Raw genomic sequence first — 14,939 nt, 5'->3', positions numbered from 1 at the left:
TGGCTAGGAAGAATTAATATTGTCAAAATGGCCATCCTGCCTAAAGCAATCTACAGATTCAATGTAGTGCCTATCAAAATACCAACAGCATTCTTCAATGAACTGGAACAAACAGTTCAAAAATTCATATGGAACCACAAAAGACCCCGAATAGCCAAAGCAATCCTGAAAAGGAAGAATAAAGCAGGAGAGATCTCGCTTCCCAACTTTAAGCTCTACTACAAAGCCACAGTAATCAAGAGAATTTGGTACTGGCACAAGAACAGAGCCATAGACCAGTGGAACAGAATAGAGAGTCCAGATATTAACCCAAACATATACGGTCAATTAATACATGATAAAGGAGCCATGGACATACAATGGGGAAATGACAGCCTCTTCAAAAGCTGGTGTTGGCAAAACTGGACAGCTACATGGAAGAGAATGAAATTGGATCATTGTCTAACCCCATACACAAAAGTAAATTCAAAATGGATCAAAGACCTGAATGTAAGTTATGAAACCACAAAACTCTTAGAAAAAAACATAGGCAAAAATCTCTTGGACATAAACATGAGCAACTTCTTCATGAACGTATCTCCCCGGGCAAGGGAAAGAAAAGCAAAAATGAACAAGTGAGACTACATCAAACTGAAAAGCTTCTGTACAGCAAAGGACACCACCAATAGAACAAAAAGCCATCCTACAGTATGGGATAATATATTCATAAATGACAGATCTGATAAAGGGTTGACATCCAAAATATATAAAAAGCTCACGCACTTAAACAAACAAATAGCGAATAATCCAATTAAAAAATGGTCAGAGTTGCTGAACAGACAGTTCTCCAAAGAAGAAATTCAGATGGTCAACAGACACAAGAAAAGATGCTCCACATCACTAGTCATCAGAGAAATGCAAATTAAAACCACAATGAGGTATCACCTCACACCAGTAAGGATCGCCACCATCCAAAAGATAAACAACCACAAATGTTGGTGAGGATGTGGAGAACGGGGAACCCTCCTACACTGCTGGTGAGAATGTAAACTAGTTCAACCATTGTGGAAAGCAGTATGGAGGTTCCTCAAAACACTCAAAATAGAAATACCATTTGACCCAGGAATTCCACTCCTAGGAATTTACCCTAAGAACATAGCAGCCCAGTTTGAAAAAGAGAAATGCACCCCTATGTTTATTGCAGCACTGTTTACAATAGCCAAGAAATGGAAGCAACCTAAGTGTCCATTAGTAGATGAACAGATAAAGAGGAGGTGGTACATATACACAATGGAATATGATTCAGCCATAAGAAGAAAACAAATCCTACCATTTGCAACAACATAGAAGGAGCTGGAGGGTATTATGCTCAGTGAAATAAGTCAAGTGGAAAAAGACAAGTATCAAATGATTTCACTCATCTGTGGAGTATAATGGAAAAACTGAAGGAAAACTGAAGAAGCAAAATACCAGAAAACTCACAGAACCTAAGAATGGACTAACAGTTACCAAAGGGAAAAGGACTGGGGAGGACAGGTGGGAAGGGAGGGATAAGTGGGGGGAAAAAAGAAAAGGGGCATTATGATTACCATGTATATTGTGGGGGGGTGGCACGGGGAGGGTCGTACAACACAGGGAAGACACGTAGTGATTCTACAACATCTTACTATGCTGATGGAAAATGACTGCAATGGGGAATGTGGGGAACTTGGTGATGGGGGGAGTTTAGTAAACATAATGTTCCTCGTGTAATTGTAGAGTAATGATACCAAATTAAAAAAAAAAAAGAAGACCCAACTATTAGGTGTCTACACAAAACACTTTCAGTACAGAGGCACAGATTTAAAAAACTGAAAAATATATAGTAAAGCAAAAAATAATCATAACTGGAGTGTCTGCATTAATATCAGACAAATCAGACTTCAGAACAAGGAATATCACCAGGGATAAAGGCAAGTATTTCATAATGGCAACCCCATTGACTATGAAAATGTAATGTATATAATCCTAGTAACAGATACTAATTACATGATTTAAACATTAACAGAATTTAAAGTCATTGTAATTGAATTGTATTTATAAACAATTCAAATAAACATCAACAAGCAAATGGTTAAGCACAAGTAATGAAATACTACTCAAGTATAATGAAATAGTACTTAGCAAAAAAAGAAAAAACTACAGCTGACCCCTAAGCAGCACAAGTTTGGTTTGAACTGCAAGGATCCATTTATATGTGAACTTTTTTCCGAAGATATTGTAAAACTTTTTGAAGATTTGCAACATTTAAAAAAAACAAGTTTTCTCTAGTTTACTGCAATAATACAGTATATAATACATATTACAAAATATGTGCTAATCAATGTGTTTGTTCTCAGTAAGGCTTCCAGTCAACAGCAGGTTGTTTAATTTTCAGGGAGTCAAAAGTTATATGTGGATTTCTGACAGTGCTAGAGGTTGGCACCCCTAGCCCCCATGTCATTCAAGGGTTAATTGTACTAACACAGGCAACATGGATGAGTCTCAAAAATATTATGTTGACTGAAAAATGCTAGAAAGAGTACATAATGTTTGATTCCATTTATATGGAACTCCACAAATGACAGAAAGCAGATCTGTGGCCACCTGGGCCAAGTTTGGAGTGGGGATTAACTGAGGAGTGTAAAGTGTATGTTTTCAGTTAATGGAAATGTTCTATATCTAATTATGGTGGTAGATATATAAGAACATACACTTATCACAACTCAAACTGAACACAGTAAAATGTACCCTTAATTTTTTAAAAACGACTTTGTTGTGCTTAGTGCTAATGAGAAGCTTAGGGCTAATTTCAGAACCACTGTTTGGATTAAGGGTTCCTACTGTTCTATCTGCATACCTTTATTCTCCAGTTGTCACCCATATCCTCTTTAATTCGGCTTAACCAAGATTCATTGAACCAAGCTATATCACTAAAACAAAAGCACAAATACAAAGCATTAAAGCATTTTTATTACATGAAAAATACCAAATTGAATTAATAGACAAAGTTATTTTGTATCTTAAAGCCTGTCCATAATAAGAACAGTAAATATGTAAATGAAACCATTGAATTTTTGGGGAAATCTTTTGAAATTTCTCAAAATAAATTACTTGATTCATTAACATCTTTAATTTTAGCAAACATCTATCAAGCAGCTCTTACTAGGCACCCTGGTAGTAGGAAGATGTAAATGTTCCAATCCTAAAGAGAAAAAAAAAAAAACTAACATTTTAATATGTCTACTATGTATCAAGCACTATCCTTGATGTTTCTCCATATTACTTCATTTAAATATCATAGTAACTTGACTACCAATCTTACTCTTGAGGGAACTGAGGTTAAGAAGGTCTAAGTCATTTGCTCAAAGTGACACTAGTACATGGCAAAGCCTAAAATACATCTATTAGACTTAAATCAATGTAATGAGAAATCTACAAGTACAGTTTTAGCTTTAAACTTGTAAAGTCTATAATGGATACTGAAGGCCAAGACAAAGAAATGCTGTATTAAATTTTTATGTATTTAATAAAATAATATTTGACTATAATCAGTAAACTACATTAGTAGATTATATTCTAAATAAATATTTGGATGCTTGCTCTGAGTAAGGAATTAGATAATAATATGAAGATGAGTAATTTACTACTCTGACTTATAGAAATAGCTATTAAAGAAGGAAAGTAAAGAGTCTTAAAAAGAATGTCATACATGATTTAATAAGAGTTAAACAAAACTACAAAATCACAGAATATTAGGGCTAGAAGACATCTTAAACATCTCATCTAAATTTTTACTTTACAGATAAGCCAACAAAAGGGAAGAAATGAAAGGGATTCTTTTTCTACCTTGAATTAAAAAATGTAAAGCTGAAACTAGAACACGGTGCCTGCTTTGTCAGAAATCATTCTGCCTCAGATGTTCTAATAAAGAAGATACCACTCTGACTGAAGTAACCAAAAATGGCTTCACTATTTTTAATTCACCTGTTTGGAATTTGTAACCACTTTCTTTTGAACAAATTAGTGATAATTTATGTTCACCTTTTCCAGATGCTGAGGCTACAATTACCGAAATAATTTGGCTAAATGTATAAATCATGTACCTCTAACCAGGTATTTATGCGAAAAGTCTGAATTAATTTAGTTAATGAGTCAAAAATGCCAGAGTAAATTTACTTTCTTCTGATATCAGATTAAGCAAAAGAGGTGTAACAGTTATGATGGTTAATTTTGTGTCAACTTGGCTAGGCCACAGTACCCATATATTTGGCCAAAATGCTTGGATGTTATTGTGAAGATATTTTTTAGATAAGATTAACATTAGGTCAGTATACTCTGAGTAAAGCAGATTACCTTCCAGAATGTGGGTGGGCCTCATCCAATCAGTTGAAGGCCTTAAGAAAAAGACTGCCCTACCCTAAGAGGGCAAATTTTGCTAGTAGACTGCCTGTAAACTCCAGCTGCAACATTAACTTTTCCCTGGACCTCTGCCCTGCAGGCCTGACCTGTGGTTTTTGGACTTGCCAACTTCCATAATCACACAGGCAAATTCTTTAAAACAAATCCCCCCACCCCCACCCCATGTGCGTGTATGTGCGCACGCATACATGTACATCCCATCCTGTTATATATACATATATATACAACTCATTGATTCTTTTCTCTGAAGAACCCTACTATATCAGTCTTCTAACTGACCCTAAAAAAGTTTTTCCATGTGATTCTATAATCATCTAAGTACATTGTAAACAACTTTAGAAAATGGATCTAGAGATAACGTCTCCTAGTCTTTCCTCCTTTATACTTGCATTCCTTCCTGTCTTCCTTTCCATACCCCAAATCAACTTTAATCCTATGTCTAAGCCTGCTTGGGTTGCAATAAAAAAAATACACACACTGGGTGGGTTAAACAACAGAAATTTCCCACAGTTCTGGAAGCTGAGTAATCCAAGATCATGCTGGCAAGGTAGGTGTCCTTCTACGGTCTCTTCTCCAGCCTTGTATATGGCTGCCACCATATGCTGCATGCTCACATGACCTCTTTTTTGTATGTTCACAGGCAGAGAGAGAATGAGCTCTCTGATGTCCCTTTTTATAAAGGCTCTAATCCTATCAGATCAGGGCCCCACTCTTCTGATCTCACTTAACCTTAATTATTTCCTCAGAGGCTCCTTCTCCAATACAGTCACCCTGGAAGTTTAGTCTTCAAATAAGAATTTTGAAGGGACACAAACATTCAGTCTGTAATACCCTGCTAGATACCTTCTATCTTCTTCATAAAAAATACATCTCCTGTTTTTTTTCTTATAAATAAATTCATCCTTCTCAAACAATTATAATGGCAGTCAATCTTTCTGACTACTGACCTTGATATCCAATGTCAGAACTTTCTGGACAGATCCCTCTTCTACTTTTTGCACTGACACATCTCCAATGTCTTAACTAGACTCCTGGCTCCAACACTTAGCCCCTTTCCTTGTATTTACCAGAACTTCAGTGAAACACAAGGAACACCAAATAAGAAGGTGCTGTAAGACTGAGGAGGCAAAATTTGATCCACTTGTACATCCCATCTCTTTATATATAGATATATATATATACAACTCATTGATTCTTTTTCTCTGAAGAACCCTACTATATCAGTCTTCTAACTCACCCTAAAAAAGTTTTTCCATGTGATTCTATAATCATCTAAGTACACTTGTTTCCTAATAAAACTGAGTAAGATTCACTACATTATTTTTTAATTCTACCAGGGTGTTTGTCTTCAATTTTACCAATTAAATACAAGTAGTAATTAATACCTACTGACTACTTTATGTAACATAGTTCTGTTGTTTCAATGGGCACTCTGCTAAAATGTTAGATTTTAAATATTTCTTTGAACACTTCAAAGCACTTCGTTATGTATTGCACTGATGACTTCGTGACTTACATCAAATAACATCAAAGTTATTACTGAAGATGAAAAGGGAAATTGTGCTAACTAAGCAGCAAATTTTAATGAATAACTCCTTCATTATTTACATGAGGCAAGTATGCTTCTAAATAATACAATCTTAAAAATTGATGTCCAAACTGTATGACTTAGACATACATGTGAGTCATGGAATTATTGCTAGGGTTCTATAGTTCCTTAATTATTACCTTTAGTCTGAATACGTAACACAAATTTTGTAAAATGTGTGTAGAAGCTGTTGTTATTTTAAAAATACATGGAAGAAAAACTATAACTACAACTGTATTACTGTATTAGTTTCTTAGGGTTGCCATAACTGAAGTACTGCAGTAGGGGAAAACACATGCTATAAATTTTACTACCCAGATCTAGACTTCAGGGAAGCTACAAAACTGGAAGGCAGTTCAAAAAGAAAAATAAATTTGAAATGGCCCTTAGATAAGGAGCCTTAGATATCTAAGTACATGCAAAAACAGCAAACAGCAAAAAATAAATAAATAAAAGTTTAGGTGTAATTTTAGCTCACTGTCATTTGATTTATGAAGTAAAAGAGCTTTCTGATTGTTTGGCTCTTTCATTATTCCTGCAGAAAAGCTACTAGGAAACAATGAGACAAAAGGGAGAATTAAAGAAAAAAAAACGTCAGAAAAACAAAGGATCAGCAATAACATTAGAATCGAACAGATTATGGAAAAAATGAGTTGGTGATAAAGGATACAGTTTAACTAAAATTGTTCTGATCCTACTCTAAGCATCAGGTATAGTGCTAGAATATAGGGAATCAAAACACCATATGCATATCATATCATAAAACAGGGTTCTTCTATTGTATTGTGGTACAAAGCCATCATAGTACATCTAAATAATATCTTTGGATGACACTGTTGAGGTAAGGAAACACATATCAGCCCTCTATTCATACCAACCATGATGTAGCTGCACCTACACCCAATACCCACAATACACTGCAATGAGAAAAGGTAAGGTGGACATTTTACCAGCAAAAACAACGACTTTCCCATGTCATCAAGGAAGGACCATGTTCAGAATGCTTCACTCTAATTAAATCATTTTGAAACCCCTCGGGGCATAAATGAGTAAAATATTTAAGAAATATTTTTAAGAAAACAGGGAATAAGGCATATTTTAGTGACTGCCAAAAAATTGTTTATGTTAAGTTTGTCTCTTAAAGTGTTAATCTTGCTTTAACCATAAAATCTGTCTTTTCAAATTACATTTTGAATATTCCAAGTAACTACGATTTTGAAATTGTTTTGTTTTCCTAAGAATGATAAAGAATTTTCACCAGCCCTTTTACAGGGTTTTCAAAGTCAATCAGAACAAACCTTAACAAAAATAATGGCAGCAATTAAATAAACAATCTCTGATATAAAACAATATAGCAGACATAGGATGCTGGTATCACTGAAGATATATTATCATAGAAGTAAACTAATATAAAATCACTATGACTACCAATAAGTTATGACTACACAATTAGCCCTATTTGTCATATTAAGGACAATTAAGCTCCTATTGTAGATATTATAACCACAATTCCTGTATAATGTTTGGCAAAAATTAGGAAATAATGGATTTAGGAACTTTTGATACTATATAATTACATAAAATGGGCCTAACCCAAATAGAATCACTTTATTAGCTAAGCCACCCCAACATTTGTGACTTTAAATTTTATTTACATATTTCTTTATTGGTGAATTCATACAGTTATTACTATTAATTCAAATGTAGATTTCAAATTTAGTATTTTTTCCAAATCCAGTATTTTATGTTTCAATTATCTGTAATAACCTCCATGCACTGGCACCTTAAAAAGGCAAAAGCAATTATACCATTCATTTAACCTGTTTCTTTCCCAGTTATTATAGGTCGTGAACATGACCAGAACAAGTTTAAAATTAAAATCTCCTGAAGAGACAAGAATCCTGACTACTCATGTAACTATGATGTATCTCTATGAACAAACAAGTAATCAGGTAAGTGAAATTTTTTGTTCCCTAGATGCACAAATGCCTTGGTACCCACATGACTGTCATTCTGAATAGGATACAGTTTTAATAGCTTTTAGAATACACATCTCCATTTTCTTCATTATCATTGGGTTTACAAGTCCTTCAGGGAGAGTCTGGACCACTACTTACATCTGATGAAGAACTTGTGCCATGGCAACCCCGTTAGTCAGCTGTTTGACATCTCGACAAGGTGCGGCAGTATTGAAAGTCTGCAGCTAAAATGACATAAAGCAAATTACCTTATCGCCTTTTTATACCTACAAGGTAGTGTTACCTCACCCCCTTCCAAAAATATATATGAATGAACACTAGAGAGAAAAATAGCTAAAAACTGTCCTGTTTTGTTTAAAATTCAGACCCTGCTAAACAAATGAAACCACACTAAGTTTCTATAGCTGTGTAATGTTTTTATAAAAATAAACACTTAACATTTCATACAATCATGAAAATCATACCTAAAATAGTACAATATATTGATCTCCTGTATGAACTATTTCAGAGTTTCTGAAAGCCACATGTGGAACTCTTAAGACAGTCTGTTTTCTATACTCTTGAGGTAAAGAACTTCAAGATAACCTAACATCTGCAAGTTGAAATTTCACTCATACAATTTGATATGTAAACAAAGCCTAGAAATGTCAAGTCTAAAACTGCTAATTTATCTTGAGCTCTAAAATAATGCAGGACTCTTGTCCTGCTTTCCAGCAATTAGCCTTAGGACATGAACAATCCAGGGCCCACCCATGTCAAGTTGTTTCTATCTAGTTTTGCTTTAGATATTACTAACTTTTCAAACACCTGTTTGTTAAAAATTCATGTATACATTAAAAAGAGAAGTAGAATGGTGCCATTTTTTTCTAATTAAGCAAATATTTGAAAAATTTTAAGAAGCAAATTACAACAGAGCTAAAATGTACCACAATTTTCTAAAAATCTAATCTCAACCCACAGGATATTAAATTAAATATACTATGATTCTCTTTTCCTACACATATTCATTTCTTTTACTATTCAATTAGTTCCTTGGTTTACCACTTAACCATTTTAAACCAACAAAATTCTCTCCTCTGAGAACTGACCTTTAGTGGTTTTGTGTACTTTGATTCTACAAATCTATCTCCACTATCCTAATACAACATGGGAGAATGACATAGAGAACTCAATCTACTTTCAAAGTACAAAATACACTTTACTGAGCTCCTACTCTATGTGGGGCACTGTAGTATAGGATGGGGTTACAAAGGAAAATCGCCAAGTTTCTACCTTATGTAGCACCAATCAAGAGTTAAAGAAATCATTTCTAGAAAATGCCATTTCTAGTCCCATGATGGTAGTAGGCAAAAAATGTTCTGAATTATATGTAACTCAAATAACTTCTTTAGGACTTACACTTAGGAAAGACTTAGGCCAGGGGAAGGAAACTTCAGGAAATATGAACATGATAAAAGCACAGATACATGAAAAGAGACGGTATTTTCAGGTAACATGCAGTTCAGTATTACTGGATTTCCAGTGCAAAGGAGGACAGGAAAGGGGGTTAAATAAACAGAAATAGGTCAGGACCCTGGACGGATATGGCAAGCAGTTTGGACTTAATCCTTAATGATATCAACTATATTTTGAGAAGCTGTAGAAGAGTTTTTGCAAAATAGTTGTGAGAATTAAATCAATTAGCAAACACAGCATACTTAAATCAGTGCCTGGCATGTGGTACAAGCTGAAAAGCTGTTAGCACATTAGCTGTGAGTCACGGTTTCTTAAAATATGAGGTCTAAGAAATATGTCTCAAAATCTCCAGGCATATAAATCAGAAAATCCTGATGTGCTTCTTATGTGCATCATTTTTTTAGAACCATTGCTCTGAGTAATGAAGAATCACCGAAAGGTACTAAGGAGGAGAGTGACATCTCTAGTCTGTTTTGGAGAGCAGCAATAGTGACACAGAAAAGGAAATAGAGTAGCTTAACACTTGAGTCAGTTAGAAGGCTCCTGCAATGGTCTTGTTGACGATAGTTTAGAGACAATCAAGGTAACGCTGATTGAGAGAACAGGATGAAATTCATGGACTATTTAAAATATAAAGGGATTTGCAGTTAGTTACATGTACAGGCTTAGGGCATCTTTAAAAGGAAAATAATCATAAAATTTCAGGTAAACTGTGACTCCCATACATCAACTCTGCCTATTTACATTTATTCATTAAGTTTTTACAAAATGGGTATGATTAATGATTTAAAAAGAAATTTAAGAGGTACAGAATATTAGGTAAAATAGTAAAGAAATATGTAAAAGTAGTTTATATACTAAGTGGTTGCCTTGTTGCCCACCACGCCAAGATTAAGATCAATTTTTCCTTTACACAGTCGTGGAAACTGGAGGTCTCTTGGAAATGCTTAAACTAGCTGCTCAATTAGGTAACAGAGAACGTAAGTTCATTTGACTAAACTGAAAGGCTTTATGACCAAGAAGAATAAATAAATTAAAAAGCCCAGTGGGCAGAGGCCAAAACAGCAGGAAAAAAAAAATGTATTCATACTACTCTTCCTTCATAGAGGTGAAGAAACAAAAGACAAAAGCTTTTTAGTGAGTGACCCAAAAAGGACATCAGTGCTACCATCACTAACCCACAGTATTCTGGCAATAACCATTTTACTTTCTTCTTTATTTTTAAACAAAATAAAAAATCATATCTATGGAAATGTTGTTCCTGTACTGCTTCAATATAAACATCACAGTAATCAAGGAAGAAGAGAGGCTTTCACAACTGAAAACCAAAAGAAAAAGAAAAAAAACTCTACAAGGATCAATTCTATTCTCATATTCTCCTCCTCTCGCTGACCACTGCAGAAAGATCATTGTTTTGAGTTTTAAAATTTCATGAAAAGGATTCAGCCTTTAGTAATTTTTGCTAATTTGGGCATACATTTGGTATTAGTCTTTTCTTCATCTCACAAAGTCAAAGAATGCAAGAACCAAAGGAATCATTAAAACAAATCTGGTCCAAGCTTCTAATTTTATTGGTGAGACCAAAGATTTAGAATTTTCAAATGCCACAGAGTCAAGAGGTAGAATTAAATCTACCTTCATACAAATATTTCAAACTCTTATGTACTCCCTTCACCATGTAAATGATACCCAAGTTGATCCTTCAGGACTGTATTTTTTTACTAAGTAGCAGTATAACATCTAAGAACTATTTTGAGATCAATTCCAAATAATAAAATGAAACTTTTTAAAATCTGCCAAAAGAGGCCTCTTCACATAACCAACTTTTCTTAATGACTTCTCCAATGCTGTTAATAGTGGTTCTATTATTCTGGAACAGTGTCTAGTGATGAAAGAACATAGTTTACAACCAACTGTCTTCTCACCTCTATGATTTGGCTCTATCATAACTTTAAAAAGTTGCATCTTGCATCTCCTACTCCTTTCCTGCAACATGTAACATTATTTAGCATGATGGGGAACAATTAAGAGATCAGGGATATTATGACAAATGTGTCTTCCACTACCTCCTTTCAATCTACTGCTGAAGTCCATTTACATTACTGCTAGGGATTCTTTCCTATGTCTGGAAAACCCACTTCTGATTTCTACTTGCTGAATCAATTCTCCGTGATACAGTTCCAAATTCACCCTAGGTAACTACAGAAACCAATGTACTTAATGGTGAGATAATGGTCTCTGAGGTCAGGACCAAGACAAGGATATTTACCATCACCACCTTGATTCAGTGTTGTATTGGAGATCTTAGCCAGTTCTTGTTTCTGGGATAGAGCAGAAAACAGGTCACACAAGAGCCCTAACACCAAGGAGCAAACAAGATGACTGCAGAAAGTGTTAGCTGTTATAGACACAACAGAAAGGCTTAACAGGTTTCAATGGGATAGGAGTTGGGAACAGGCATGTTGATCGCTGTCACAGTCTCTCTGTAAGATGACAACAAGACCCAAGAACTGAATGGTGAGAAGTCAGCCACGGGGATCACTAGAAGAATGATCTAGGTAGAGGGATGAGAAATTAAAAGACCTTGATGCATATATATATATATATATATATATATATATATATATATATATATATATATATATTTTTTTTTTTTTTTAAAAAGCTTAACTTCCTTAAGAAATAGAAAGTAAATGCAGCACAGTGCGCATGGGGGAGTGTGGCATGAGGGGGTTTGGAGAAAGTTGGGGAAATGAGGTAACATCAACAATGTAGTGGCTGGCAAAGGCAAAATAAGACAGCAAAGTTCACTGGGGATCACCTAGAGAGGTGAAGAAAATCCAGGAGAGACAGGTACCCAAGAAACTAAGGCAGAAGATAATTGCATATAAAACCATGAAGTAAGATAAGTGTAATAAAACATTTTCCAGTTTGCCAAATCCAGTAAGGAAGCCTTAGGAAAAAAGAAGCTCATGTGCAGTGAGTTGAGGAGCGAATTAAAGTTCAAGAAGTATAAAGGTTGAGTATAAAAAATCTCAAGAAATTTGACTGTGATGGGAAAGGGGAAAATGGTGTGGTTTTAACAGGGAATGGTGGCTTTTTGTTCTTTCTTTTTAGATAGGTAAAATATGGGCAACTTTACATGTAGAGAGGAAAGAATTAAAGGGGAGGAAGAAGTAGTAAATGCAGGAAGGGCATAAATATGACAGAGCAAAGTTTTAATAGAAGTAGAAGGGATGGATCTATAGCTGGTGCCTAAGATGATGAGGTAATTTTCTTGAGGGGACACAAATAGGGTACTGATAAAGGTTTGCAAAAAGAAATATGAGAGGAATTGTGTGGTTATTCTTAATCATAAAGCTGGGCAATGTTAAGGGGGTAGATGGATTGCCTGTAGTAGTATGTATAGATACAACAATAATTCCATTTTCAGCACAATAATTTCATTTTCTCCAGGGTTTAAGCAGCCTTAGAAAGAACTGAAGAAGCAAACAACCATCTGTATTCTGTCTTCTATAATTCCTTATCACTCGGCTTATAACATTTTGCAGTTTTTAAGTAACTTCACCTTCCATTGTAAAAATACACAGCTCTGCCTACCACTCTAATAAAACTGAGTTCTTTGATTATTCTTGATATGTCTCTCTCAGTACCTTATTCAAAGTAAAAACTCAATGAATACTCATTAAGAGAACAGATAAAATCACGTAATATTTTTAAATACTGCAATACAATTCAAGTTTAATGCTTCTCCATTAACCTCATATACAAGTTAACCATATCATAAAAACTAAGTTTACTACTTAGATGTTTATAGCAACAATGTAACAGATTACAATATACTCTTTAGTCACTTGTTTTAACAAAACACATCATCAAAAGTAATGTTGCCTTGTTCCCTAACAATCTTAAATCCAGCATCTACACCCCAATACTTACTTTAAATGAAAATGGTGATGAACAATTAACTAATCGCTTTAAATTCAGAAACCCTACATACTTGCATTCCATTTAAAGCAAAAGCTATTTACCTCCAAAGTATAAAAGCTGCTTTAAATTATGGTTATTTCCAATAGACTTCATACACGGCCGGAAACCTTCCCTGATTTCTTATTCTTTTGAATGACTCCCATTAGGAGATAGCTAGGGAATTTCATCAACCAATTACCGCCTACTGATCCAGTCTGTTTACATTCCATTCTGACACACTCCCCTACACAGAACTAAACAACTGGTTTGGCGATGGGCACGATTAACAGCACACTTTGTGGACCATCAGGCATCAACCTTGCCCAGTATGGGTTAGAAACCAAACCTGAACGCTTAGCTCTCGGATCTGTGAACACCTCCAAAAGGTGAGATTTCATTTCGCTGATGTAAATACTGGGAGCAGATCCTGCCTGTCCAAACCCAACACAAATTAATGGAAATATGAAACATGAATAAAGTGCAAATGAATACGCCAAGTCTTTCTCTTTAAAGAAAATGTCCATTGGAAAGTGGGGGAGGTGGGTTAGAGAAAAAAAGGGAATATGAGCCCCCCACCCCCAATGTTTCTTTTTCTCCACAAGGAAATGCGTGGCAACATCTCTTCTAAGCGACTTCTAAAAAATCGGATGGTCTAGGGTCCTGGAGAAGCACTGATTCAGGAACTAAAACATAAAAAAACCTTTACCACCTGTGTCCAAGAAGAGCAAACTGGATGGGGTAGGAGGTAGGCTTCCGAGCGGGTCTACCCTACAAGTGCCACAAAGATCCCTACGGGAAGGCTGTTGCCAAGGAACACGACAGTCGATGGTCCAGAAAGTCCAGGGTTTGGGCGCCAGGCAGGGGTAGAAGATGGGACAAGAAGGAGCAAAGGCAATGGGAGCTTGGCTCCAGCCACCGCTGTTGGGAGCCCGACCAGGGAGTGAGGGTAATGGGGGAGGGTCATTCCAGCCTCCTGCGTTCCGCCTCTCAGGGCTCCTTTTACCCTCCCTCCACCCCCACAAACAGAGACACACACACATCTGCCTCACGACCCGGACGTGGCACTTTCACGGTCAAGGGCGACAGCAGGCGCGGAGGACAGTGCGCAAGTCTGCGGCGCAGGTGTCCCATGTCACTCCTCAGGCTCACCTGCGGAGAACTGGACTACTCGCCGGGACCCCTCGGCCCGCCTCGGCCTCTCGTACTCACCCAGATGATGAGGCTGTCGCACAGCGGCAGCTCGGACTGCGGAAGCGGCTGCGTCTCTTCCATGGCCGGGCAGCCGTCGACTACGCCGGTGATACAGACACCTCTCTCCTCCCCGCGCTCCGCCAGGAGCCGGCGTCAACCACCTGCTGGCCCGCCGGGAAAGCTCGTTTGCCAGGCCCAGCGCCAGCGTCGCTCACACACGAAGCCTGGCGCCGCGGACGTCGACGGCGTAACCCCTTCCTCGCCGCCGCCCCCGCTCCGCCCTGCTCCGCTCTTCTCCCCTTCGCCGTTCGCGCCCTCCGGGGTCTGGCACTGGTCGC

At 36.5% G+C, this 14,939-nt stretch overlaps 1 protein-coding gene across 1 annotated transcript in view; it reads right to left on the bottom strand.

The window, feature by feature from the left end:
• The window catches only part of HOOK1 (hook microtubule tethering protein 1), a 61,566-nt gene extending 46,630 nt beyond the window's left edge, over positions 1 to 14,936 (bottom strand). Inside the window, exons 1-3 of the mRNA XM_073234015.1 lie at positions 14,620 to 14,936; positions 8,125 to 8,210; positions 2,858 to 2,930 (exon numbers count right to left, since the gene is read on the bottom strand). Coding sequence (XP_073090116.1) covers positions 2,858 to 2,930; positions 8,125 to 8,210; positions 14,620 to 14,682 — 222 coding nt within the window. The 5' untranslated portion in view covers positions 14,683 to 14,936. The remainder of the gene's footprint in view (positions 1 to 2,857; positions 2,931 to 8,124; positions 8,211 to 14,619) is intronic.
• Positions 14,937 to 14,939: the final 3 nt, after the last annotated feature.

Source organism: Manis javanica, chromosome 4 (assembly GCF_040802235.1).
Source record: "Manis javanica isolate MJ-LG chromosome 4, MJ_LKY, whole genome shotgun sequence".
NCBI classification, from domain to species: domain Eukaryota; kingdom Metazoa; phylum Chordata; class Mammalia; order Pholidota; family Manidae; genus Manis; species Manis javanica.
This window is presented reverse-complemented; position numbering and strand designations above follow the sequence as displayed.